This window comes from Conger conger, chromosome 16 (genome assembly GCF_963514075.1).
Source record: "Conger conger chromosome 16, fConCon1.1, whole genome shotgun sequence".
NCBI lineage: Eukaryota > Metazoa > Chordata > Actinopteri > Anguilliformes > Congridae > Conger > Conger conger.
In genome coordinates, this window is record NC_083775.1 from 16966898 (window position 1) to 16994869 (window position 27972).

The window sequence follows — 27972 nt, forward strand, 5'->3', positions numbered from 1 at the left end:
TCAAAAGCAGGGCTCTGGGGAAAAAAAGCAGGGTTTTGCTAGTGTATTACACAGGTAACTATATTTACCTGGTTTGTAGATTCTCTTTAAGGTGAAAGCAAAAAACAGCCGTGGCACTTCAGGAATGCAGTTGCACAAAATGTATGGACAAATGTATTTTCTGAGATCTGCGTGTTAGAGCAGAGTTATTACAAGTTCAAATGCATTAATTGCTTTTAATCATATTCAAATACTTGCAATAAATATTTTGAGAATATGATACACTATAAGCAGAAGAAGACCACTGTTCAATAGGATGTTTCTACCTGCACTGATAAAAGAAGCCACTGGGGGTAAGAGCAGTAAATGAACAATAAGCCAGAAATGGGTGATGCACACTTCCAGTACACTCACATTACAGTCACATTACTACAACAGTCACACTGCTACAATGTAACAGAAATGTTACAATAGGCTTGTGTGATGGATGTGCAGGGGGCAGCAAGAATGAGTTGATGCTGAAGGTCCAGCCAAGCTGATCCAGCAGAGGGCAACAGAGAGACAGCCCCGCTACTGAAACACACCAGCAGGATTTCCACTCTTTATTTATAGCAGCATGCGAATGAGGGAGTGATTTCAGCTCCTTTCACAGTTCAGAACCACAGCCCCATGTCTGCTTATAGACCTGCAGGTGTGGGGAGGACTCAACCAGACTGCACATAATGTTGCTGGAACTTATGTGAACACATTTAAATATTGCCGCAGAAACCTCATGACAATGCCGTCTGTTACAGAATCGCATGGATGAGAGAGCAGTATTAAAACCTGTGGGCCAGAGAGCAGAGAGGATGGACAGTGCACACACACACCTGCTACATATTCACACCTGCTATAATATTCACAGAATGAAGGTTCCTTAGCTGCTGTGATTGGGTGAGAGCAGAGGCTCCTCCCTCTCCATCTCCCTGACCGGCCCCTTATATCTGGGGCCTGCAGCCTCTCCTCTCCTCACACCCCAACCTGCTCATCTCTCAGCTGGACAGTAAGGGCTGTTCACACCATACACTGACAACATGCTGGGGACACTCTGCACTCTCATCGCTGTGCTCTCATGTAAGTTACCAGGGTGACATATTTTTGTACTTTCATTTGAATATGTGTTTATCCGGACTGAGGTTTGGATCAGTTGCTTTCTGTAATCATTTTAAAATATGCTCTTCTTGTGTTGACAGGTGTCTGTGGGCAGAAGGTTCTGACACAGAAACCCTCAATCCTGAGCCTGACAAAAGGACAGAAGGCCACTTTGGACTGTAGTATTGCCAGAGATGATGGTCAGTATGTTTCTTGGTACAAGCAGGTTCCAGGCAGTGCTCCACAGTATATACTGTATTTCCACCACTCTCAGAGCTCGCCTACATATGGAGCTGGTTTCTCCTCCCCCCGCTTCACCTCCACCACCCAGAGTAACACAGATTATCAGTTAATAATTAGCAATGTGGAGGCAGGAGACTCAGCAGTTACTGTGGGACATGGGACAGCACAGCTAATGAGGTCGTACCACAGTGATTCACACCCTGACAAAAACCTCTGAGCTTCACTTCTGCTTTAAAGCTGCTTCAGAAAGGGAGAGAACTTCACACTCTGAGCAGGATGGGAATTCACTCAAGCTGAACCAGGAGTCCTCAACCATATCAGTAACTGCACAACGCCCAGAACAATGGTGTCAGAAACCTGTGGCCACAGTATCTGCTGGGTTTCCATGATTAGTGCCACCAGTGATTTCTTTCCTGCAGGATTGTGTCCCCTCCCCCTGACCCTCCCACACCAGGAGTCACACAGCGTCCATCAGCATTCACACATGGAGGAAGTGAGGGACTCTGGTGCTCTGGAGTGTCTGTACTACAGACGTCTGCAAAGCCTTACTTAGGAGACTCCACATTACATAGCCAAATCAGAGCAGTACCCACTGCCATTCACAGCTTCATTTACAGAGTCTACAACTGATAATGCGAACTGGTGGTCAATCACCAAAAAATACCAAATAAGTACAACAGTCAGTGACGTGCTCCTATAATTGGCATCTGAGGGAGCAGCACTGTGCACTGTATCTGACCAGCCACCCAGCCAATTCAACACTTCTGTAAGTATATGCTATTTCTGCCCCAAAAACCCCTACCTCTGAAACAATCAGTAACATGTCATTTACTATTTCTTCTGAAACAGAACCCAGGACATCACTTTACTGAATATTTAACTGAAGCAATCTGATTTCAGTAACTTGCTCAAGAGTGTAATTGCAGTGCCTTACCTGGGAATCAAACCCACAGCTTTTGAGTTCCAAGCCCATTTTCCTAAGCATTATTCTACACTAATAATCCAGTTCATAATCTTAAGTACATGTCTCACTATAATGTTGAACAGAACATTCACTGATGAAATCCTGTATTACACAGGGCACACAAAGCTTTCACTATGTCCAAATTTTGCCATTTAAATCCTGATACAAATACATATGATTTAGTATATAAAGGGTAGATCTGACCAAGGGCCTTAATAATTATATTTGTAGACATATAATATATCTATTTTATCTACCCTGAGGTGGCTACGGTATGATCACACACTCCTATTGGTTGAATAGCAAAAGTAACTCCTCCCTCTGCATCTCCCTGACCGGCCCCTTATATCTGAGTCCTGCAGCCTCTCCTCTCCTCACACTCCAACCTGCTCATCTCTCAGCTGGACAGTAAGGGCCGTTCACACCACACACTGACAACATGCTGGGGACACTCTGCACTCTCATCGCTGTGCTCTCATGTAAGTTACCAGGGTAAGATCCAGAAAAGTTACATATTTTTGTATTTTCATTTGAATATGTGTTTATCCGGACTGAGGTTTGGATCAGTTGCTTTCTGTAATAATTTTAAAATATGCTCTTCTTGGGTTGACAGGTATCAGGGGGCAGAAGGTTTTGACACAGAAACCCTCAATGCTGAGTCTGACAAAAGGACAGAAAGCCACTTTGGACTGCAATATTGCCCGAGATGATGGTTATGTTGTTTCTTGGTTCAAGCAGGTTCCAGGCAGTGCTCCACAGCATATACTGTATTTCTACTACTCTAGCAGCTCTCCTACATATGGAGCTGGTTTCTCCTCCACCCGCTTCACCTCCACCACCCAGAGTAACACAGACTATCAGTTAATAATTAGCAATGTGGAGGCAGGAGACTCAGCAGTGTATTACTGTGGGACATGGGACAGCACAGCTAGTGCAGGCGTATCACAGTGATTCACACCATGACAAAAACCTCTGAGCTTCACTTCTGCTTTGAAGCTGCTTCAAAAATCTCATTGAAGATGAGTGTTTTCTGTTCATTATAATTTTCTCTTCGCCAGGCACTGAACTAAGAAAGCTCTCATATTTGTTTAATAAACAAAGGTGCCACCCCTGGTTTAATACTTTGTGCAACCACCTCTGTGTAATGTTCCTGAGTTTATTCATGTTTATTCTTGTTGTTTAGTATCATTCATATCTGGTTTATCGTTCCCATTATATTGATTACATTCGTGATCCCCTGTATTGTCCGTGTCTGAATGTTTCTGAGCCCGAGTCACTCCCCTGTCTGTGCGCTTCACTATCCGGGTGGTTTCGGTAGTTTCCAGGTTTTCAACATTTTCTTCCAGCCTCGCATTCCTTACTTCCGGCTTCTCTCGCTAATGTTGTAAAGTACGATTATTTCTAACTACTACCAATTTTCGATATTGAACAGAACTTATCATATTAATACACTTACTGTCTGTGCAACTAACAAACTAACAGTTACTTAAATTGGGTAATTTAGATTTAATCACATAACTAACTTACTAGCGCATCTCCAGTTTCAATTCTGTTCTGTAACTCCACCTCCCTATTCTATCACTGATTACTTACTTAGTTTCAGCGAAGTGTTCACACCTGTGTCTCGTATCTCTACATCTCCTGATTCGGTGCAATTGCCTACTCCCTAGACCGGAGCCTTTTTTATTACATGTGTGTCTTTGTGAATCCATTCCGCATTTTTGTTTCCCTTTCGTTATTGTGCCATTACCCTTTCATGTGTCACTCTCACCTGATTCTCACCTGATGTTTATTTGTTAGACCGCCCTCACACCCAAGCCCTGCCTAGTTTGTCTCATTCCCCTGTGTATTTATACCTGTTCGTTGCACCTTTCAGTTGAACCTTGCTAGTTCGTCTTGTCCTGTTTTGAGTCTCAAGCCCTTTTATTCCTTTTCCCTTTCTAGGCCCCTTATTCCCGAGTTCTTGTTTCCCAAGTCCTTGCCTTTGTGGCATTCAATCTGTTGTTATTGTTTTTTTTTGTATCTGGATATGTTTATGTTTATGACCCCTGCCTGCTTCCCGGGACTCTCCGCTCGTTTTTGTGGACTTTGTACCTCTGCTCTGATTTTGGCTTGCCCCGGTTTTGACCATCGCCTGTTTGGATTACGCTCTGTCTGCCCCTTCATCTACCGTCATTAAAAACCTGCCATTTTTCCTCACCCCTGTGTCTGCTTCTGGTTCCTCTGTCACCCCCGCCGCGACACTCCTATTTTCCATGCTGTTCTATAGCTCCACCTTCCTATGCTATCCCTGATTACTTGTTTCGTTTCAGCGAAGTGTTTGCACCTGTTTCTTACTGTCACTACGTCTCCAACTCTATGCAAATGTCCACTCCCTAATCCGGAGCCGTATGTCTTACATGTTGGTCTATGTGCATCCAGTCCGCGTTTTCGTCTCCCCCTGTTATTGTATCATTCCCCTTTTATGTTTTCCACTCGTTGTCTATTTGTTTAGCCCACCTTTCTCCCGAGCCCTGCCTAGACTGTCACCATCCCTCATGTATTCATACCTCAGTCATGTGAACCACACATAGTAAGACTCTTATACACACTTTCCCGCAAGGGCGGTGACAAAAACAAGGAAGACATGGTGCTGACAACCTAGGATTATTATTATTTACTCACCAGATAAACTCCAACCTTGTCAAAAGATCTGAATGCGCAAGCAAGGAAAAACAGACATTAATCTCACAGGCTGCCTGTCTGTTTCAGAGAGAGACAGGGGAAGATTCTTAAAGCATATTTCCTAAGCACTTAATTCAGTGTACATGATCTAACTTGTAATAGATTACAATAAAAGGTTATTTTTAATCTCGTGATTGTCTTTATGTTTGCACACATTGTCAATTAAGAATAAATTAAAAATAAGCCTTAAAGTATGTATTTATGACGTATGCTGGAGTTATTGCCCAGTTGGGAAATCCATCTATGATCAGGTCTCAACTTCCTACGTCTCTCACATAGTAACAACATTGTTACACTGGTATGACTTAAGTAAAATAATGTCAATGTGTGAAGAGTTTGAGGGGTTTGCCAGTATGAATGTAATGTGATGCTGATATTTGCACAATGTTACAACAACATTTCACATCAGGCCCGTTACATACTCTATGCAAGGGAGGCAAAAGCCAGCACAGACTCTGGACATACACAAGCTGTGTGTCTACATACCACATGCAGCCACTGGAACAGGGAGCAGAGATACAGGAAGCTGTGCCCATCACATCTGGGGATTTACAGTCACTAGAGGGGCAATGGTACTTCCTTTAAATATCATCTGATTGTATTGGGTTTATTACTCTGGTCACTCCTACCTGCTGTTGCAGACTCCATGCGGCCATTGACAGTGGGTGGGTCTCATCAGTCCCTGAGCTCCTTTTAAAACCTGTGGGACAGAGAGCAGAGAGGATGGACAGTGCACACACACCTGCTATACTTATGAGCAGCCATCGGCTCACTGGAGAAGAATTAATTCCCAAAAATGTTCACTAGGCTGTGAGATCCTTAGCTGCTGTGATTGGGTGAGAGTAGAGGCTCCTCCCTCTGCATCTCCCTGACCGGCCCCTTATATCTGGGGCTTGCAGCCTCTCCTCTCCTCACACTCCAACCTGCTCATCTCTCAGCTGGACAGTAAGGGCCGTTCACACCACACACTGACAACATGCTGGGGACACTCTGCACTCTCATTGCTTTGCTCTCATGTAAGAAACTTATATTCATCTTTATTCTAAAATTTTAATGCAACTTAAATGTTTCTTATGCGAGCTTCTTATTTCCCAGGTGTGAGTGGAGTGATAGTGGTGACACAGAAGCCTCCTGTTCTGACAGTGAGTAAAGGAGATACGGCCACTATGGACTGTAACCTGGAGACTGTGACTGATCATACTGCTCACTGGTACAAGCAGGTTCCAGGTGGAGTTCCTCAGTTTGTGTTGCGTTTCTACCACCCTTGGAGCTCTCCTGAATATGGAGCTGGATTCTCCTCCACCCGCTTCACATCCAATCATCAGAGTAAATCTGATTATAGATTGATAATTAACAATGTGGAGGCAGGAGACTCAGCAGTGTATTACTGTCTAACGTGGGACAGCACAGCTAAAGATAACGTATCACAGTGATTAACACCATGACAAAAACCTCTGAGCTTCACTTCTGCTTTAAAGCTGCTTCAGAAAGGAGAGAACTTCACACTCAAGAGCAGGATGTGAATTCACTCAAGCTGAACCAGGAGTACTCAACCATATCAGTAACTGCACAAGGCCCAGAACACAGGTGTCAGAAACCTGTCGCCACAGTATCTGCTGGGTTTCCATGAGTATTGCCACCAGTGATTTCTTTCCTGCAGGATTGTGTCCCCTCCCCCTGACCCTCCCACACCAGGAGTCACACAGCGTCCATCAGCATTCACACATGGAGGAAGTGAGGGACTCTGGTGCTCTGGAGTGTCTGTACTACAGACGTCTGCAAAGCCTTACTTAGGAGACTCCACATTACACAGCCAAAACAGAGCAGTATCCACTGCCATTCACAGCTTTATTTACAGAGTCTACAACTGATAATGCAAACCGGTGGTCAATCACCAAATAAAACACCAAATAAGCACAACAATAACAGTCAGTGACGTGATCCTATAATTGGCATCTGCGGGAGCAGCATTGTGCACTGTATCTGTGCAGCCACCCAGCCAATTCAACACTTCTGCAAGTAAATGCTATTTCTGCCCCAAAAGCCCCTACCTACTGATACAATCAGTAACATGTCATTTACTATGTCTTCTGAAACAGAAGCCAGGACATCACATTACTGAATATTTTACTGAAGCAATCCAATTTCAGTGACTTGCTCAAGAGTGTAATTACAGTGCCTTACCTGGGAAACAAACCCACAGCATTTGAGTTACAAGCCCATTTTCCGAAGCATTATTCTACACTAACAATCCAGTGCATAATCTCAAGTACATTTCTCACTTCAATGTTGTACAGAACATTCACTGATGCAATCCTGTATTACCCAGGGCACACAAAGCTTTCACTCTGTATAATACTGCCATTTAAATCCTGATACAAATACACATGATGTAGTATCTAAGGGGTAGATCTGACCAAGGGCGTTAATAATTATATTTGTAGACATACAATATCTCTATTTTATCTGCCCTGAGGTGGCTACGGTATGATCACACACTCCTATTGGTTGAATAGCAAAAGTAACTCCTCCCTCTGCATCTCCCTGACCGGCCCCTTATATCTGAGTCCTGCAGCCTCTCCTCTCCTCACACTCCAACCTGCTCATCTCTCAGCTGGACAGTAAGGGCCGTTCACACCACACACTGACAACATGCTGGGGACACTCTGCACTCTCATCGCTGTGCTCTCATGTAAGTTACCAGGGTAAGATCCTGAAAAGTTACATATTTTTGTATTTTCATTTGAATATGTGTTCGGATCAGTCTCTTTCTGTAATTTTAAAATTATTCATTAAAATAATAAAAAAATAAGCTTGTGTTGCTTTCACAGGTGTCAGTGGGCAGAAGATTTTGACACAGAAACCCTCAATGCTGAGTCTGACAAAAGGACAGAAGGCCACTTTGGACTGCAATATTGCCCGACATGAAAATTATGTTTCTTGGTACAAGCAGGTTCCAGGCAGTGCTCCACAGTATATACTGTATTTCATCTACTCTCAAAGCTCTCCTACATATGGAGCTGGTTTCTCCTCCACCCGCTTCACCTCCACCACCCAGAGTAACACAGACTATCAGTTAATAATTAGCAATGTGGAGGCAGGAGACTCAGCAGTGTATTACTGTGGGACATGGGACAGCACAGCTAGTGCAGGCGTATCACAGTGATTCACACCATGACAAAAACCTCCAAGCTTCACTTCTGCTTTAAAGCTGCTTCAGAAATCTCATTGAAGATGAGTGTTTTCTCCAGTTGAATTAAGACCTATTCCTGGAAGCCATTTCATCATCAGAAAATAGAATGAATGAATATCTATTCCTCAATACACAAACATAGTGTATAGTACTTACTACATTTCAGATTTTTGAGTTTTGGTGGGGCAGGGGCTCCTAGTAAAGAATGTGTGTTTAGGTACTGGGCTCTTTCTGCAAAAGGAAATCCACTTTCTCTTGGATAAACAGTCGTGTGAAAAAGTGTTTGCCCCCCTTCCTGATTTCTTATTTTTTTGCATGTTTGTCACACTTAAATGTTTCAGATCATCAAACAAATTTAAATATTATTCAAAGACAACACAAGTAAACACAAAATGCAGTTTTTAAATGAAGGCTTTTATTATTAAGGGAGAAAAAAAATCCCAACCTACATAGCCCTGTGTGAAAAAGTGATTGCCCCCCCTGTTTAAACATAACTTAACTGTGGTTTATCAAACCTGAGTTCAATTTCTGTAGCCACACCCAGGCCTGATTACTGCCACACCTGTTCTCAATGAACCTTCCCAGGAGTGGCCGGCCGACCAAAATTACCCCAAGAGCGCAGTGATTACTCATCCAAGAGGTCACAAAAGACCCCACAACAACATCCAAAGAACTGCAGGCCTCACTTGCCTCAGTTAAGGTCAGTGTTCATGATTGCACCATAAGAAAGAGACTGGGCAAAAATGGCCTGCATGGCAGAGTTCCAAGACGAAAACCACTGCTGAGCAAAAAGAACATTAAGGCTCGTCTCAATTTTGCTAGAAAACATCTTGATGATCCCCAAGACTTTTGGGAAAATACTCTGTGGTTTGACGAGACAAAAGTTGAACTTTTTGGAAGGTGTGTGTCCCATTACATCTGGCGTAAAAGTAACACCACATTTCAGAAAAATAACATCATACCAACAGTAAAATATGGTGGTGGTAGTGTGATGGTCTGGGGCTGTTTTGCTGCTTCAGGACCTGGAAGACTTGCTGCGATAAATGGAACCATGAATTCTGCTGTCTACCAAAAAATCCTGAAGAAGAATGTCCGGCCATCTGTTCGTAACCTTAGGCTGAAACGAACTTGGGTTCTGCAGCAGGACAATGATCCAAAACACACCAGCAAGTCCACCTGAATGGCTGAAGAAAAACAAAATGAAGACTTTGGAGTGCCCTAGTCAAAGTCCTGACCTGAATCCTATTGAGATGCTGTGGCATGACCTTAAAAAGGCGGTTCATGCTCTAAAACCCTCCAATGTGGCTGAATTACAACAATTCTGCAAAGATGAGTGGGCCAAAATTCCTCCACAGCGCTGTAAGAGACTCATTGCAAGTTATTGCAAACGCTTGATTAAGTTAAGTTATGTTTTAACAGGGGGGGTAATCACTTTTTCACACAGGGCCATGTAGGTTTGGATTTTTTTTTCTCCCTTAATAATAAAAACCTTCATTTAAAAACTGCATTTTGTGTTTACTTGTGTTGTCTTTGAATAATATTTAAATTTGTTTGATGAGCTGAAACATTTAACTGTGACAAACATGCACAAAAATAAGAACTCAGGAAGGAAGGTGTCTTGGTGGCGCAGCCTGTAGAGCACTAACCGCATGCTCATTACAAGCCGTGACGTCAGCGGTTCGAATCTGACCGTCTGACATTTGTCGCATGTCTTTCCCTCTCTCTCGCTCCCATTCTTCCTGTCTCTCTATACTATACTGTCCAATAAAGCTGAAAAAGGCCACAAAAAAAAATATTTCAGGAATAGACCTTCAATTGTAACATCATTTTATGCTCTTACTCCTAGAACGTGTTTTTTGGTTATATTTGTGTTTGGATTGTGTAGAGATTCAATAAAGACTTTTGCATGTTCAAGAATGTTTTCAGTTAAAAGTGGAGTAAATACATTATAAACAATTTTACAGTATCAAAAGCAGGGCTCTGGGAAAAAGCAGGGTTTTGCTAGTGTTATTACACAGGTAACTTTATTTACCTGGTTTGTAGACTCTTTAAGGTGAAAACAAAAAACAGCAGACCCATGACTCTTCAGGAATGCAGTTGCACACTTTACAAAATGTATGGACAAATGTATTTTCTGAGATCTGCCTGTTAGAGCAGAGTTACTACAAGGTCAAATGCATTAATTGCTTTTAATAATAATCAAATACTTGCAATAAATATTTTGTGAATATGGTAAATGGTTGGCATTTATATAGCGCCTTTATCCAAAGCGCTGTACAATTGATGCTTCTCATTCACCCATTCATACACACACTCACACACTGACTGCGATTGGCTGCCATGCAAGGCACCGACCAGCTCGTCAGGAGCATTTGGGGGTTAGGTGTCTTGCTCAGGGACACTTCGACACCGGCCGGGAGGGGGATCGAACCGGCAACCCTCCAACTGCCAGACGACTTACTGCCTGAGCCATGTCGCCCCCAGAATATGATACACTATAAGCAGAAGAACACTGTTCAATAGGATGTTTCTACCTGCACTGATAAAAGAAGCCACTGGGGGAAAGAGCAGTAAATGAACAATAAGCCTGAAATGGGTGATGCACACTCCCTTCCAGTACACTCACATTACAGTCACATTACTACAACAGTCACACTGATACAATGTAACAGAAATGTTAGAATAGGCTTGTGTGATGGCTGTGCAGGGGGCAGCAAGAATGAGCTGATGATGCAGGTCCAGCCAAGCTCATCCAGCAGAGGGCAACAGAGAGACAGCCCCGCTACTGAAACACTCCTGCAGGATTTACACTCTTTATTTATAGCGGCATGCAAATGAGGGAGTGATTTCAGCTCCTTTCACAGTTCAGAACCACAGCCTGCTTATAGACCTGCAGGTGTGGGGAGGGCTCAACCAGACTGCACATAATGTTGCTGGAACTTTGTGACAACATTTCCATATTGCCACAGAAACCTCATCACAATGCCGTCTGTTACAGAACCGCGTGGATGGGACAGGGAGAGCAGAATAGGCAACTTTCTCACAAAGTGTCTCTCACGTAGCAACAACATTGTTACACTGGTATGACTAAAGTAAAATAATGTCAATGTGTGAAGAGTTTGAGCGGTTTGCCAGTATGAATGTAATGTGATGCTGATATTTGCACAATGTTGCAACAATTTCACATCAGGCCGGTTACATGCTTTATGCAAGGGAGGCAAAAGCCAGCACAGACTCTGGACATACACAAGCTGTGTGTCTACATACCACATGCAGCGACTGGAACAGGGAGCAGAGATACAGGAAGCTGTGCCCATTTGGGGATTTACAGTCACTGGAGGGGCAGTGGTACTTCTATTAAACATCATCTGATTGTGTTGGGTTTATTGGGAAAGAGGTTATTGGGGTGAATGTGGTCACTCCTACCTGCTGTTGCAGACTCCATGTCAACATTGTGAGTGGGTGGGTCTCATTAAAATCAGTCACTGAGCTCCTTTTACCTGTGGGACAGAGAGCAGAGAGGATGGACAGTGCACACACACCTGCTACATATTCACACCTGCTATAATATTCACAGAATGAAGGATCCTTAGCTGCTGTGATTGGGTGAGAGTAGAGGCTCCTCCCTCTCCATCTCCCAGACCGGCCCCTTATATCTGGGGCCTGCAGCCTCTCCTCTCCTCACACTCCAACCTGCTCATCTCTCAGCTGGACAGTAAGGGCCGTTCACACCACACACTGACAACATGCTGGGGACACTCTGCACTCTCATCGCTGTGCTCTCATGTAAGAAACTTATATTCATCTTTATTATAAAATTGTAATGCAACTTAAATGTTTCTTATGTGAGCTTCTTATTTCCCAGGTGTGAGTGGAGTGACAGTGGTGACACAGAGGCCTCCTGTTCTGACAGTGAGTAAAGGAGATACGGCCACTATGGACTGTAACATGGGGACTGTGACTGATAGTGGTGCTCGTTGGTATAAGCAGGTTCCAGGTGGAGCTCCTGAGGATGTGTTGTATTTCCACCTCACTCACGGCTCTCCACAATATGGAGCTGGATTCTCCTCCAGTCACTTCTCTACTAAATGTCAGACTAATTCTGACTGTCAGTTAATAATTAAAAATGTGGAGGCAGGAGACTCAGCGGTGTACTATTGTAAAACATGGGACAAGTATGTTAGTGAGTACGTATCACAGTGATTCACACCATGACAAAAACCTCTGAGCTTCACTTCTGCTTTAAAGCTGCTTCAGAAAGGACAGAACTTCACACTGAGATCAGGATGTGAATTCACTCAAGCTGAACCAGGAGTCCTCAACCATGTCAGTAACTGCACAAGGCCCAGAACACAGGTGTCAGAAACCTGTCGCCACAGTATCTGCTGGGTTTCCATGAGTATTGCCACCAGTGATTTCTTTCCTGCAGGATTGTGTCCCCTCCCCCTGACCCTCCCACACCAGGAGTCACACAGCGTCCATCAGCATTCACACATGGAGGAAGTGAGGGACTCTGGTGCTCTGGAGTGTCTGTACTACAGACGTCTGCAAAGCCTTACTTAGGAAACTCCACATTACACAGCCAAAACAGAGCAGTATCCACTGCCATTCACAGCTTTATTTACAGAGTCTACAACTAATAATGCAAACCGGTGGTCAATCACTAAATAAAACACCAAATAAGCACAACAACAACAGTCAGTGACGTGATCCTACAATTGGCATCTGCGGGAGCAGCATTGTGCACTGTATCTGTGCAGCCACCCAGCCAATTCAACACTTCTGCAAGTAAATGCTATTTCTGCCCCAAAAGCCCCTACCTGCTGAGACAATCAGTAACATGTCATTTACTATTTCTTCTGAAACAGAACCCAGGAAAAACATTACAGAATATTTTTCTGAAGCAATCCGATTTCAGTAACTTGCTCAAGGGTGTAATTGCAGTGCCTTACCTGGGAATCAAACCCACAGTTTTTGAGTTACAAGCCCATTTCCTAAGCATTATTCTACACTAACAATCCCGAACATAATCTCAAGTACATGTTTCACTAAAATGTTGAACAGAACATTCACTGATGAAATCCTGTATTACACAGGGCACACAAAGCTTTCACTGTGTACAATACTGCCATTTAAATCCTGATACAAATACACATGATTTAGTATATAAAGGGTAGATCTGATCAAGGGCCTTAATAATTATATTTGTAGACATACAAGATATCTATTTTATCTGCCCTGAGGTGGCTACGGGATGATCACACACTCCTATTGGTTGAATAGCAAAAGTAACTCCTCCCTCTCCATCTCCTTGACGGGCCCCTTATATCTGGGGCCTGCAGCCTCTCCTCTCCTCACACTCCAACCTGCTCATCTCTCAGCTGGACAGTAAGGGCCGTTCACACCACACACTGACAACATGCTGGGGACACTCTGCACTCTCATCGCTGTGCTCTCATGTAAGTTATCAGGGTAAGATCCAGAAAAGTGACATATTTTTTTACTTTCATTTGAATATGTGACTGAGGTTTGGATCCGTTGCTTTCTGTAATAATTTTAAAATATGCTCTTCTTGTGTTGACAGGTGTCAGGGGGCAGAAGGTTTTGACACAGAAACCCTCAATGCTGAGTCTGACAAAAGGACAGAAGGCCACTTTGGACTGCAATATTGCCCGAGAAGATGGTTATTATGTTTCTTGGTACAAGCAGGTTCCAGGCAGTGCTCCACAGTATATACTGTATTTCCACCACTCTCAGAGCTCGCCTACATATGGAGCTGGTTTCTCCTCCCCCCGCTTCACCTCCACCACCCAGAGTAACACAGATTATCAGTTAATAATTAGCAATGTGGATGCAGGAGACTCAGCAGTGTATTACTGTGAGACATGGGACAGCACAGCTAGTGCAGCTGTATCACAGTGATTCACACCATGACAAAAACCTCTGAGCTTCACTTCTGCTTTAAAGCTGCTTCAAAAATCTCATTGAAGATGAGTGTTTCCTCCAGTTGAATGAAGACCTCCTATTCCTGGAAGCCATTTCATCATCATAAAATAGTATGAATGTGCAATAGTATCTTTTCCCCAATACACAAATATACTGTATAGTACTTACGACATTTCAGATTGTTGAGCTTTAGTGGGGTAGGGGCTCCTAGTAAAGAAAGTGTGTTTAGGTACTGGGCTCTTTCTGCAAAAGAAAATCCTCGGTAGTTTCCAGGTTTTCAACATTTTCTTCTAGCCTCGCATTCCTTACTTCCGGCTTCTCTCGCTAGTTAATGTTGTAAAGTACGATTATTTCTAATTACTACCAATTTAGATATTGTACGTCACTAATCATATTAATACACTTACTCTCTGTCTAACTAACAAACTAACAGTTGCTTAAATTGGGTAGTTTAGATTTAATCACATAACTACCTTACTAGTGCATCTATACCCTATCACTGATTACTTACTTAGTTTCAGCGAAGTGTTCGCATCTGTCTCGTATCTCTACATCTCCTGATCCTGTGCAATTGCCTACTCCCTAGCCCGGAGCCTTTTTTATTACATGTGTGTCTTTGTGAATCCATTCTGCATTTTTGTTTCCCCTTCGTTATTGTGTAATTACCCTTTCGTGTGGCACTCTCAACTGATGTTTATTTGTTAGACCGCCCTCACTCCCATGCCCTGCCTAGTTTGTCTCATTCCCCTGTGTATTCATACCTGTCCTTTTCAGTTACACCTTGCTAGTTCATCTTGTCCTGTTTTGAGTCCCAAGCCCTTTTTATTCCTTTCCCCTGTTCTAGGCCCCTTATTCCCGAGTCCTTGTTTTCCAAGTCCTTGCCTTTGTGGCATTCCATCTGGTTTTATAGTTTTTTTGTATCTGGATATCTGTTCATGACCCCTGCCCACTTCCCTGGACTCGTTTTTGTGGACTTTGTACCTCTGCCCTGATTTTGGATTGCCTGTCTCCAACTGTATGCAAATATCCACTCACTAATCTGGAGCCGTATGTCTTACATGTTGGTCTATGTGCATCCAGTCCACGTTTTCATCTCCCCCTGTTATTGTATCATTCCCCGATTATGTTTTCCACCCATTGTCTATTTGTTTAGCCCACCTTTCTCCTCAGCCCTTCCTAGACTGTCACCTTCCCTCTTGTATTCATACCTCAGTCATGTGAACCACACATAGTAAGACTCTTATACACACTTTTTCGCAAGGGCGCTGACAAAAACAAGGAAGACATGGTGCTGACAACCTATGATTATTATTATTTACTCACCAGATGAACTCCAACCTTGTCAAAAGATCTGAATGTGCAAGCAAGGAAAAACAGACATTAATCTCACAGGCTGCCTGTCTGTTTCAGAGAGAGACAGAGGAAGATTCTGAAAGCATGTTTCCTAAGCACTTAATTCAGCGTACATGGTCTAACATGTAATAGATTACAATAAAAGGTTATTTTTAATCTCGTGATTGTCTTCATGATAGCACACATTGTCAATTAATAATCAATTAAGAAAATTAGCCTTAAAGTATCTATGACGTATGCTGGAATCATTGCCCAGTACATCTATGATCAGGTCTCAACTTCCTAGCAGAGATGACCAGAATTTCCTCCTACTTTGTTGAATTCATTATACATTACATTACATTATTGGCATTTGGCAGACGCTCTTATCGAGAGCGACGTACAGTTGATTAGACTATGCAGGAGACAATCCTCCCCTGGAGCAATGCAGGGTTAAGGGCCTTGCTCAAGGGCCCAACGGCTGTGTGGATATTATTGTGGCTACACTGGGATTAGAGCCATGAACCTCGCGTGTCCTAATCCTTTACCTTAACCACTACGCTACAGGCCGCCCCATTATGCCACTGATCTGAAATAATGTCCCTGTGTAGGTAATTACCACGCCTCTTCAGAATTGACAGTTCTTTGGTTTTTCCCATGCTGATGGCAGGCTTGTTACCTCGTTTTTTACTCTAGGGAAACAGGAAGTGATGGGATAATACAATATAGTTCCTGTAGACTGAGATGAACTTAATGAGGAACGGATTTGTTGCCAATATTACTTTGTTTGATTTTATTTACAATACTTGTAGGGGTATCAATAATTTTGACACCTACACCTATGTTTTTAAGAAAAAAATAGATTACTTCCAAAAAGAAAACAGACATGAGATGTATTGGAATAAAGTCTATAGTATATTTCCCCATTTGCATGAACATAACATATCGATTACTATCTGTGTTGAATATTATATGCAGCCCTTTTTCTTCATTTTTATCAAGGAGCCAACAATTCAGGAGCTGACTGTACATGTGAGGTTTGTTGTGCTGATGTGCTGTAGAGGTTTAAATGTGGGTTCTGATAGGGAATTAAGAGGAGTTGAGTCCAAAGTGTGTTTCAGTTCCCTCTTGCTGTGTTCAGACTGAACTGAGGTTTTTGTACGGGGGTGTGCATCATCTGTATCACTGTGGTATTCGGCCAAGGCACTAAACTGATTGTCACGGGTAAGTCTCTTTTCATTTCTCTGCAAATTATTTTCGATATGCAGATTTCAATGCCATAATGCTGTTTTGTCTGATATAAATTTTTAGATTTTAAAAGTTGAACAGTTTAATAACCAAATGCAGTTTTATCTGTTACAATGCACTGTTGAGATGCAAATTCCATGCTTCATACCAGAAAGACAATCTTTATTTTCTCCTTTTCTGATTTCAATTCATAAATATGTCTCATTCATGAAATGCAATATTTTTAATTATTCATTCTTTTTGAAAAAAATATTTCCTGTAATACTTTCTGGCAAGATTTGCTAGGAATGAAATGTTTGCTTTGTGTTTTAGAAAAATAACATCACTTTTATGAACTAATATTTTTTCATGGCAACACTTATTGACTATGCATAACAGAAATGTAGCCATTAATTCTCGAGATATAAGCTCTCTGTCTGATTTGTTTGAAACATTATTGATATTGCCAGCCGAAAAATTGACCTTAATTATAGTAATATGAAATATCATTCCGCGGATTTTTCACTTCCACAGATGAAATGTTAGGTTGGAAATGTTGTTTGGATTTGTTGACTATTCATAGGCTATTCTAGGTTTCGGGTGTAACAATTTAGTTTTCCTAAGGTGTGTTTAAATATAGGCTACTTACCGTTCGATAGAGGCGCAGCCTATTAATGAACCCAATATCTTAATTTCTATGTTTTTCAGACCCTTCTCTTGCTGCGCCTACACTCTCTCTCCTGCCTCCGTCCAGCGAGGATCTGACAGGAAAATCCACACTGGTGTGCCTGGCGCAGATGTCTATTGGATTCGCTGATGTCAGTTGGACATCGGACGGGAAAGCCGTTACTGGCGGCATTTTTACAAGCGCCGCCGAACAGATCTCCGACAAAAACTTCGGTTTGAGCAGCTTCTTAACCGTCAAGACTTCCGAATGGATTAGTGACCGCGTTTATGCTTGTAAAGTATCGGTCGGGTCAAAAACGTCAGAGAAAACTATCAAGAAATCAGACTGCAGCAAGTAAACTGTAGCTGTCTGACACAATTTGACTAAAATTGTATTTTGATCAGCAAGCTTTTCCATCTGTAATAGTTAAGCAACCCATTATCTGAATGGATTTACTGCAGTGCCTTAAGAATATTTCAGGAATAGACTTTCAATTGTAACATCATTTTATGCTCTTACTGCTAGAACGTGTGTTTTGGTTATATTTGTGTTTGGATTGTGTAGAGATTCAATAAAGACTTTTGCATGTTCAAGAATGTTGCAGTTTTCAGTTAAAAGTGGAGTAAATACATTATAAACAATTTTACAGTATCAAAAGCAGGGCTCTGGGAAAAAAGCAGGGTTTGGCTAGTGTGTTACACAGGTAACTTTATTTACCTGGTTTGTAGACTCTTTAAGGTGAAAACAAAAAACAGCAGACAGAAATGGGTGATGCACATTCCCTTCCACTACACTCACATTACAGTCACATTACTACAACAGTCACACTGCTACAATGTAACAGACATGTTAGAATAGGCTTGTGTGATGGATGTGCAGGGGGCAGCAAAAATGAGCTGATGATGCAGGTCCAGCCAAGCTGATCCAGCAGAGGGCAACAGAGAGACAGCCCCGCTACTGAAACACACCTGCAGGATTTACACTCTTTATTTATAGCGCCATGCAAATGAGGGAGTGATTTCAGCTCCTTTCACAGTACAGAACCACCGCCCCATGTCTGCTTATAGACCTGCATGTGAGGAGGGCTCAACCAGACTGCACATAATGTTGCTGGAACTTTGTGACAACATTTCCATATTGCCACAGAAACCTCATCACAATGCCGTCTGTTACGGAACCGCATAGATGGGACAGGGAGAGCAGTATATAACTTTCTCACAAAGTGTCTTTCAAATAATAACAACATTGTTACACTGGTATGACTAAAGTAAAATAACGTCAATTTGTGAAGAGTTTGAGGGGTTTGCCAGTATGAATGTGATGTGATGGTGATATTTGCACAATGTTGCAACAATTTCACATCAGGCCGGTAACATGCTCTACGTGAGGGAGGCAAAAGCCAGCACAGACTCTGGACATACACAAGCTGTATGTTTACATACCACATGCAGTCACTGGAACAGGGAGCAGAGATACAGGAAGTTGTGCCCATCACATCTGGGGATTTACAGTCACTGGAGGGGCAGTGGTACGTCCTTTAAATATCATCTGATTGTATTGGGTTTATTGCGGAGACTGGGGTCACTCCTACCTGCTGTTGCAGACTCCATGCGGCCATTGACAGTGGGTGGGTCTCATCAGTCCCTGAGCTCCTTTTAAAACCTGTGGGACAGAGAGCAGAGAGGATGGACAGTGCACACACACCTGCTATACTTATGAGCAGCCATCGGCTCACTGGAGAAGAATTAATTCCCAAAAATGTTCACTAGGCTCTGAGATCCTTAGCTGCTGTGATTGGGTGAGTGCAGAGGCTCCTCCCTCTCCATCTCCCTGACCGGCCCCTTATATCTGGGGCCTGCAGCCTCTCCTCTCCTCACACTCCAACCTGCTCATCTCTCAGCTGGACAGTAAGGGCCGTTCACATCGCACACTGACAACATGCTGGGGACAATCTGCACTCTCATCACTGTGCTCTCATGTAAGTTACCAGGGTAAGATCCATTAAAGTTACATATTTTTGTACTTTCATTTGAATATGTGTTTATCCGGACTGAGGTTTGGATCAGTTGCTTTCTGTAATAATTTAAAAATACGCTCTTCTTGTGTTGACAGGTGTCAGTGGGCAGAAGGTTCTGACACAGAAACCCTCAATGCTGAGTCTGACAAAAGGACAGAAGGCCACTTTGGACTGCAATATTGCCCGAGATGATGGTTATGTTGTTTCTTGGTACAAGCAGGTTCCAGGCAGTGCTCCACAGCATATACTGTATTTCTACCACTCTCACAGCTCGTCTACATATGGAGCTGGTTTCTCCTCCACCCGCTTCACCTCCACCACCCAGAGTAACACAGACTATCAGTTAATAATTAGCAATGTGGATGCAGGAGAATCAGCAGTGTATTACTGTGGGACATGGGACAGCACAGCTAATGAGGTCGTACCACAGTGATTCACACCATGACAAAAACCTCTGAGCTTCACTTCTGCTTTAAAGCTGCTTCAGAAAGGAGAGAACTTCACACTCAGAGCAGGATGTGAATTCACTCAAGCTGTACCAGGAGTCCTCAACCATGTCAGTAACTGCACAAGGCCCAGATCACAGGTGTCAGAAACCTTTTGCCGCAGTATCTGCTGGGTTTCCATGATTAGTGCCACCAGTGATTTCTTTCCTGCAGGATTGTGTCCCCTCCCCCTGACCCTCCCACACCAGGAGTCACACAGCGTCCATCAGCATTCACACATGGAGGAAGTGAGGGACTCTGGTGCTCTGGAGTGTCTGTTCTACAGACGTCTGCAAAGCCTTACTTAGGAGACTCCACATTACACAGCCAAAACAGAGCAGTACCCACTGCCATTCACAGCTTCATTTACAGAGTCTACAACTTATAATGTGAACTGGTGGTCAATCACCAAAAAATACCAAATAAGCACAACAGTCAGTGACGTGCCTGTAGTGTAGTGGTTAAGGTGAATGACTGGGACACGCAAGGTCAGTGGTTCTAATCCCGGTGTAGCCACAATAAGATCCGCACAGCCGTTGGGCCCTTGAGCAAGGCCCTTAACCCTGCATTGCTCCAGGGGAGGATTGTCTCCTGCTTAGTCTAATCAACTGTATGTCGCTCTGGATAAGAGCGTCTGCCAAATGCCAATAATGTAATGTAATGTAACGTGCTCCTATAATTGGCATCTGAGGGAGCAGCACTGTGAACTGTATCTGACCAGCCAGCCAATTCAACACTTCTGTAAGTATATGCTATTTCTGCCCCAAAAGAAAGCATAACCCCCTACCTGCTAAGAAAATCAGTAACCTGTGATTGACTATTTCTTCTGAAATAGAACCGAGGACATCACATGACTGAATATTTTACTGAAGCAATCCAATTTCAGTGACTTGCTCAAGGGTGTAATTACAGTGCCTTACCTGGGAAACAAACCCACAGCTTTTGAGTTACAAGTCCATTTTCCTAAGCATTATTCTACACTAACAATCCAGAACATAATCTCAAGTACATTTCTCACTTCAATGTTGTACAGAACATTCACTGATGAAATCCTGTATTACACAGGGCACACAAAGCTTTCACTCTGTACAATACTGCCATTTAAATCCTGATACAAATACACATGCTTTAGTATCTAAGGGGTAGATCTGACCAAGGGCATTAATAATTATATTTGTAGACATATAATATATCTATTTTATCTGCCCTGAGGTGGCTACGGTATGATCACACACTCCTATTGGTTGAATAGCAAAAGTAACTCCTCCCTCTGCATCTCCCTGACCGGCCCCTTATATCTGGGGCCTGCAGCCTCTCCTCTCCTCACACTCCAACCTGCTCATCTCTCAGCTGGACAGTAAGGGCCGTTCACACCACACACTGACAACATGCTGGGGACACTCTGCACTCTCATTGCTTTGCTCTCATGTAAGAAACTTATATTCATCTTTATTCTAAAATTTTAATGCAACTTAAATGTTTCTTATGTGAGCTTCTTATTTCCCAGGTGTGAGTGGAGTGATAGTGGTGACACAGAAGCCTCCTGTTCTGACAGTGAGTAAAGGAGATACGGCCACTATGGACTGTAACCTGGAGACTGTGACTGATCATACTGCTCACTGGTACAAGCAGGTTCCAGGTGGAGTTCCTCAGTTTGTGTTGCGTTTCTACCACCCTTGGAGCTCTCCTGAATATGGAGCTGGATTCTCCTCCACCCGCTTCACATCCAATCATCAGAGTAAATCTGATTATAGATTGATAATTAACAATGTGGAGGCAGGAGACTCAGCAGTGTATTACTGTCTAACGTGGGACAGCACAGCTAAAGATAACGTATCACAGTGATTAACACCATGACAAAAACCTCTGAGCTTCACTTCTGCTTTAAAGCTGCTTCAGAAAGGAGAGAACTTCACACTCAGAGCAGGATGTGAATTCACTCAAGCTGAACCAGGAGTCCTCAACCATGTCAGTAACTGCACAACGCCCAGAACACAGGTGTCAGAAACCTGTGGCCACAGTATCTGCTGGGTTTCCATGAGTATTGCCACCAGTGATTTCTTTCCTGCAGGATTGTGTCCCCTCCCCCTGACCCTCCCACACCAGGAGTCACACAGCGTCCATCAGCATTCACACATGGAAGAAGTGAGGGACTCTGGTGCTCTGGAATGTCTGTACTACAGACGTCTGCAAAGCCTTACTTAGGAGACTCCACATTACACAGCCAAAGCAGAGCTGTACCCACTGCCATTCACAGCTTTATTTACAGAGTCTACAACTGATAATGTGAACTGGTGGTCAATCACCAGAAAATACCAAATAAGCACAACAGTCAGTGACGTGCTCCTATAATTGGCATCTGAGGGAGCAGCACTGTGCACTGTATCTGACCAGCCAGCCAATTCAACACTTCTGTAAGTACATGCTATTTCTGCCCCAAAAGAAAGCATAACCCCCTACCTGCTAAGAAAATCAGTAACATGTGATTTACTATTTCTTCTGAAACAGAACCCAGGACACAACATTACAGAATATTTTTCTGAAGCAATCCAATTTCAGTAACTTGCTCAAGGGTGTAATTGCACTGCCTTACCTGGGAATCAAACCCACAGCTTTTGAGTTACAAGCCAATCTTCCGAAGCATTATTCTACACTAACAATCCCGTACATAATCTCAAGTACATTTCTCACTACAATGTTGAACAGAACATTCACTGATGAAATCCTGTATTACCCAGGGCACACACAGCTTTCACTCTGTACAATACCATTTAAATCCTGATACAAATACACATGATTTAGTGTCTAAGCGGTAGATCAGACCAATGTCCTTCATAATTATATTTGTAGACATACAATATATCTATTTTATCTGCCCTGAGGTGGCTACGGTATGACAACACACTCCTATTGGTTGAATAGCAAAAGTAACTCCTCCCTCGCCATCTCCCTGACCGGCCCCTTATATCTGTGGCCTGCAGCCTCTCCTCTCCTCACACTCCAACCTGCTCATCTCTCAGCTGGACAGTAAGGGCCATTCACACCACACACTGACAACATGCTGGGAACACTCTGCACTCTCATCGCTGTGCTCTCATGTAAGTTACCAGGGTTAGATCCAGAAAAGTTACATCTTTTTTTACCTTTCATTTGAATATGTGTTTATCCGGACTGAGGTTTGGATCAGTTGCTTTCTGTAATAATTTTAAAATATGCTCTTCTTGTGTTGACAGGTGTCAGTGGGCAGAAGGTTTTGACACAGAAACCCTCAATGCTGAGTCTGACAAAAGGACAGAAGGCCACTTTGGACTGCAATATTGCCCGACATGAAAATTATGTTTCTTGGTACAAGGAGGTTCCAGGCAGTGCTCCACAGTATATACTGTATTTCTACTACTCTCACGGCTCTCCTACATATGGAGCTGGTTTCTCCTCCCCCCGCTTCACCTCCACCACCCAGAGTAACACAGACTATCAGTTAATAATTAGCAATGTGGAGGCAGGAGACTCAGCAGTGTATTACTGTGGGACATGGGACAGCACAGCTAATGCAGGCGTATCACAGTGATTCACACCATGACAAAAACCTCTGAGCTTCACTTCTGCTTTGAAGCTGCTTCAAAAATCTCATTGAAGATGATTGTTTTCTCCAGTTGAATGAAGACCTGCTATTCCTAGGAGCTATTTCATCATCGGAATAGTATGAATGTGCAATAGTATCTATTCCCCAATACACAAATTTACTGTATAGTACTTCAGATTGTTGAGCTTTGGTGGGGCAGGGGCTCCTCGTAAAGAAAGTGTGTTTAGGTACTGGGCTCTTTCTGCAAAAGAAAATCCTCTTTCTCTTGGATGTACCTGGCTGTGCTGTACTGTTCGTTATAAGGGGAGAATTTTCTCTTCGCCAGGCACTGAATTAAGAAAGCTCTCATATTATTAAAAAAACAAAGGTGGCACCCCTGGTTTAATACTTTGTGCAGCCGCCCCTGTGTAATGTTCCTGAGTTCATTCATGTTTATTCTTGTCGTTTAGTATCATTCATACCTGGTTTATTGTTGCCATTATAGTTATTACATTTGTGATCCCCTGTGATGTCCGTGTCTGAATGTTCCTGAGCCCGAGTCACTCCCCTGTCTTTGCGCTTCACTATCCGGGTGGTTTCGGTAGTTTTCAACATTTTCTTCCAGCCTCGAATTCCTTACTTCCGGCTTCTCTTGCTAGTTAATATTGCAAAGCACAATTATTTCTAACCACTACCAATTAAGATACTGTACAGAACTAATCATATTAATACACTTACTGTCTGTCAAACTAACAAACTAACGGGTGTCTCGGTGGCACAGCCTGTAGAGCACTGACCGCATGCTCATTGCGAGCCGCGACGTCAGCGGTTCGAATCCGACCGTCTGTCATTTGTCGCATGTCTTTCCCTCTCTCGCTCCCATTCTTCCTGTCTCTCTATACCAGGGGTCGGCAACCCTGGTCCTGGAGAGCCGCAGGGTGTGCTGGCTTTCGTCTTCACCTTAAAATAAGCCACCGATTCAGACCCAAGAAACCAGGTGAGGTGAGTTCACTGTGCAATCAACGGCTTTCATTGATCAATTAATGCCAAGTAACAACGAAAGCCAGCACACCCTGCGGCTCTCCAGGACCAGGGTTGCCGACCCCTGCTCTATACTATACTGTCCAATAAAGCTGAAAAAGGCCTAAAAAATATCTTTTAAAAAAACGAACAAACTAACAGTCTCTTAAATTGGGTAGTTGAGATTTAATCACATAACTTAGTAGCGCATCTCCAGTTTCAATTCTGTTCTGAAACTCCACCTCCCTATTCTACCACTGATTATTTGCTTAGTTTCAGCGAAGTGTTTGCACTTGTTTCTTACTATTCCTACGTCTCCAACTCTATGCAAATGTCCACTCCCTAATCCGGAGCCGTATGTCTTACATGTGGGTCTATGTGCATCCAGTCCGCGTTTTCGTCTCCCTCTGTAATTTTATCATTCCCCTATTATGTTTTCCACCCATTGTCTATTTGTTTAGCCCACCTTTCTCCTGAGCCCTGCCTAGACTGTCACCTTCCCTCATGTATTCATACCTCAGTCATGTGAACCACACATAGTAAGACTCTTATACACCCTTTTCCGCAAGGGCGGTGACAAAAACAAGGAAGACATGGTGCTGACAACCTAGGATTATTATTATTTACTCACCAGATAAACTCCAACCTTGTCAAAAGATCTGAATGTTGGTGTCTCGGTTGCGCAGCCTGTAGAGCACTGACCGCATGCTCATTGCGAGCCGCGACGTCGGCGGTTCGAATCCGACCGTCCGACAATTTGTCGTAAGTCTTTCCCTATCTCTCGCCCCCATTCTTCCTGTCTCTCTATACTACACTGTCCAATAAAGCTGAAAAAGGCCTAAAAAATATCAAAAAAAAAAAAAAAAAAAGATCTGAATGTGCAAGCAAGGAAAAACAGACATTAATCTCACAGGCTGCCTGTTTGTTTCAGAGAGAGACAGAGGAAGATTCTGAAAGCATATTTCCTAAGCACTTAATTCAGCGTACATGGTCTAACATGTAATAGATTACAATAAAAGGTTATTTTTAATCTCGAAAATTACCCTTAAAGTATCTATGACGTATGCTGGAATCATTGCCCAGTGGGGAAATCCATCTATGATCAGGTCTCAACTTCCTAGCAGAGACGACCAGATTTTCTTCCAATATTTCCTCCTACTTTGTTGAATTCATTATGCCACTGATCTGAAATAATGTCCCTGTGTAGGTAATTACCACATGTCTCTTCAGAATTGACAGTTCCTTTTTTATTCCCTTGCTGATGGCATGCTTGTTATCTCATTTTTTACTCTAGAGAAACAGGAAGTGATGGAATAATGCAATATAGTTCCTGTAGATTGAGATGAACTAAATGAGGAAAGGATTTTTTTACTAATATTACTTTGTTTGACTTTATTTACAATACTTGTAGGGGTATCAATTTTGACACCTACGCCTATGTTTTTCAGAAAAAACTAGATGATTTCCAAAAAAAACAGACATGAGATGTATTGGAATAAAAGTATATAGTATATTTTCCCATATGCATGAACATAACATATAGATTACTATCTGTGTTGAATATTATATTCAGCCCTTTTTCTTCATTTTTATCAAGGAGCCAACAATTCAGGAGCTGACTGTACATGTGAGGTTTGTTACGGAATTAACAGATGTGCTGTAGAGGTTTAAATGTGGGTTCTGATCGGGAATTAAGAGGAGTTATACAGAGTTGAGTCCAAAGTGTGTTTCAGTTCCCTCTTGCTGTATTCAGACTGAACTGAGGTTTTTGTACGGGGGTGTGCATCATCTGTATCACTGTGGTATTCGGCCAAGGCACTAAGCTGATTGTCACTGGTAAGTCGCTTTTCATTTCTCTGCAAATTATTTTCGATATGCTGATTTCAATGCCTTAATGCTGTTTTGTCTGATGTACATTGTTGGATTTTAAAAGGAAGTTTAACAGTTGAAATGTAAAAATGAAATGCAGCTTCATCTGTTCACTGTAGAGATGCGAATTCCATGCTTCATACCAGAAACACAATTTTTATTTTCTCCTATTCTCATTTCAATTCAAAAACATGTCTTTTATTCATAAAACACAATATCTAAAATTATTCATTATTTTTGTTTAAAATGTTTTCTGTAATATTTTTCTGAAAGATTTGATGTAAAGATGTGATGTTATTTGTTTTTAATTTAGAAAAACAACATATATCCCTTTTATGAACTAATACTTTTTCATGGTAACACTTATTGACTATGCGTAACAGAAATGTAGGCATTAATTCTCAAGATATAAGATCACTGACTGTTTGTTTGAAATATTAATATTGATATTGACAGCCGGAAAATTGGTGCAAATGACCTGATAGGAATTATATTAATATGAAACATCATTCCGTCAATTTTTCACTCCCACTGAAAAAATATTCGGCTGGAAATGTTGTTTAGATTTGTAGCCTACTCATAGGCTATTCTATGTTTCGGGTGTAGCAATTTTGTTTTCCAAAGGTGTGTTTAAATATCGGCTACCTACCGTTCAATAAAGGCGCAGCCTTAAGGAACCCAATAACTTGATTTATGCTTTTTTTCCAGACTCTACTCTTGCCGCGCCTACACTCTCTCTCCTGCCTCCGTCCAGCGAGGAGCTGAACACAGACAAAGCCACGCTGGTGTGCCTGGCGCAGATGTCCATTGGGTTCGCAGATGTCAGCTGGACATCGGGGGGGAAAGCCGTTACTGGCGGTGTTTTTACCAGCACCGCCGAACAGAAATCCGACAAAAACTTCGGTTTGAGCAGCTTCTTAACCATCAAGCCCTCCGAATGGACTAGTGACCGCATCTTTACATGTCAAGTATCTGTCGGGTCTAGAATTTCAGAGAAAAGTATCAAAATGTCTGATTGCAGTGAGTAAACTTTGTACCTTCACGTATCAAACCTTTGATCGTGCTTTTGTCGCAATACATTTGCAATAGGTTAGTCTCGCCATCGTGTTGCTTTAATGTCAGTAAATTGTTAAAAACAACATTCATTCGCTTATGAGATTACATAGGTAATTCCATGCATTTTGTTGTGTATGCTTGAACTGTGCAGAGTTTAAATAAAAATAATTGCATGTAATAAAATACATGTGTGTCTTGGTGTATGTACATTATAGGGCCTAGGCCTTTTTGTGAAAAAGATATATGCAGATACTTGTTGAACAATGACGGCAGTCCCAATTATATATATTTTGATGAAACTAGAGAAAAGATTTAGGCTACGTATAGGGACACTATCAAACAGCACAGTTTATCTAACTTCTCACTGTCTAGGCCTATGGGAAATTTCCTTATGCGAAACGAAAAGGAATAGGAGAACAACAGAAATGACATTTGACATTTTTTTATGTTATGTTATGGAAATGTTAGGGTAATGCTGTGTCTGTTTTGCGGTTTGTGTTGCAAACCCTGCTAATTTTGCAGAGCGTGAAAGAGAGCCATCGACTGTAACTGAAACA

The 27972-nt window shown here is 42.5% G+C and overlaps 2 protein-coding genes across 4 annotated transcripts; both read left to right on the forward strand.

Moving 5' to 3' along the window:
- Positions 1 to 7641: 7641 nt before the first annotated feature.
- Positions 7642 to 27600, forward strand: LOC133114445 (immunoglobulin lambda-1 light chain-like). Of its 3 annotated transcripts, none has more exons than XM_061223849.1 (4): positions 7642 to 7733; positions 7873 to 8192; positions 26293 to 26326; positions 27068 to 27600. In XM_061223849.1, exons 1-4 carry the CDS (start codon positions 7694 to 7696, stop codon positions 27385 to 27387), a joined length of 714 nt encoding a protein of 237 aa, XP_061079833.1. In that variant the 5' UTR covers positions 7642 to 7693; the 3' UTR covers positions 27388 to 27600. The 3 variants fall into 3 exon arrangements, with proteins under 3 accessions (XP_061079833.1, XP_061079832.1, XP_061079834.1); XM_061223848.1 differs by lacking the exons at positions 7642 to 7733; positions 7873 to 8192 and adding exons at positions 22909 to 23006; positions 23142 to 23464; XM_061223850.1 differs by lacking the exons at positions 7642 to 7733; positions 7873 to 8192 and adding exons at positions 22909 to 23006; positions 23142 to 23461.
- On the forward strand, positions 13602 to 18002 carry LOC133114446 (immunoglobulin lambda-1 light chain-like). The gene is made up of 4 exons (XM_061223851.1): positions 13602 to 13693; positions 13819 to 14144; positions 16703 to 16736; positions 17448 to 18002. The coding sequence occupies exons 1-4, from the start codon at positions 13654 to 13656 to the stop codon at positions 17762 to 17764; spliced, it is 717 nt and encodes a 238-aa protein (XP_061079835.1). The 5' UTR covers positions 13602 to 13653; the 3' UTR covers positions 17765 to 18002.
- Positions 27601 to 27972: the final 372 nt, after the last annotated feature.

Excerpts from the sequence above, each read along its gene's own strand:
- LOC133114445 (XM_061223848.1), top strand. The coding sequence starts at position 22,967 with ATGCTGGGAACACTCTGCACTCTCATCGCTGTGCTCTCAT. Across the intron at positions 23,465-26,292 it reads ACAGCACAGCTAATGCAGGC|GTATTCGGCCAAGGCACTAA; the intron begins GTATCACAGTGA and ends TGTATCACTGTG. Across the intron at positions 26,327-27,067 it reads CACTAAGCTGATTGTCACTG|ACTCTACTCTTGCCGCGCCT; the intron begins GTAAGTCGCTTT and ends CTTTTTTTCCAG.
- LOC133114446 (XM_061223851.1), top strand. The coding sequence starts at position 13,654 with ATGCTGGGGACACTCTGCACTCTCATCGCTGTGCTCTCAT. Across the intron at positions 13,694-13,818 it reads TCTCATCGCTGTGCTCTCAT|GTGTCAGGGGGCAGAAGGTT; the intron begins GTAAGTTATCAG and ends TTGTGTTGACAG. Across the intron at positions 16,737-17,447 it reads CACTAAACTGATTGTCACGG|ACCCTTCTCTTGCTGCGCCT; the intron begins GTAAGTCTCTTT and ends TATGTTTTTCAG.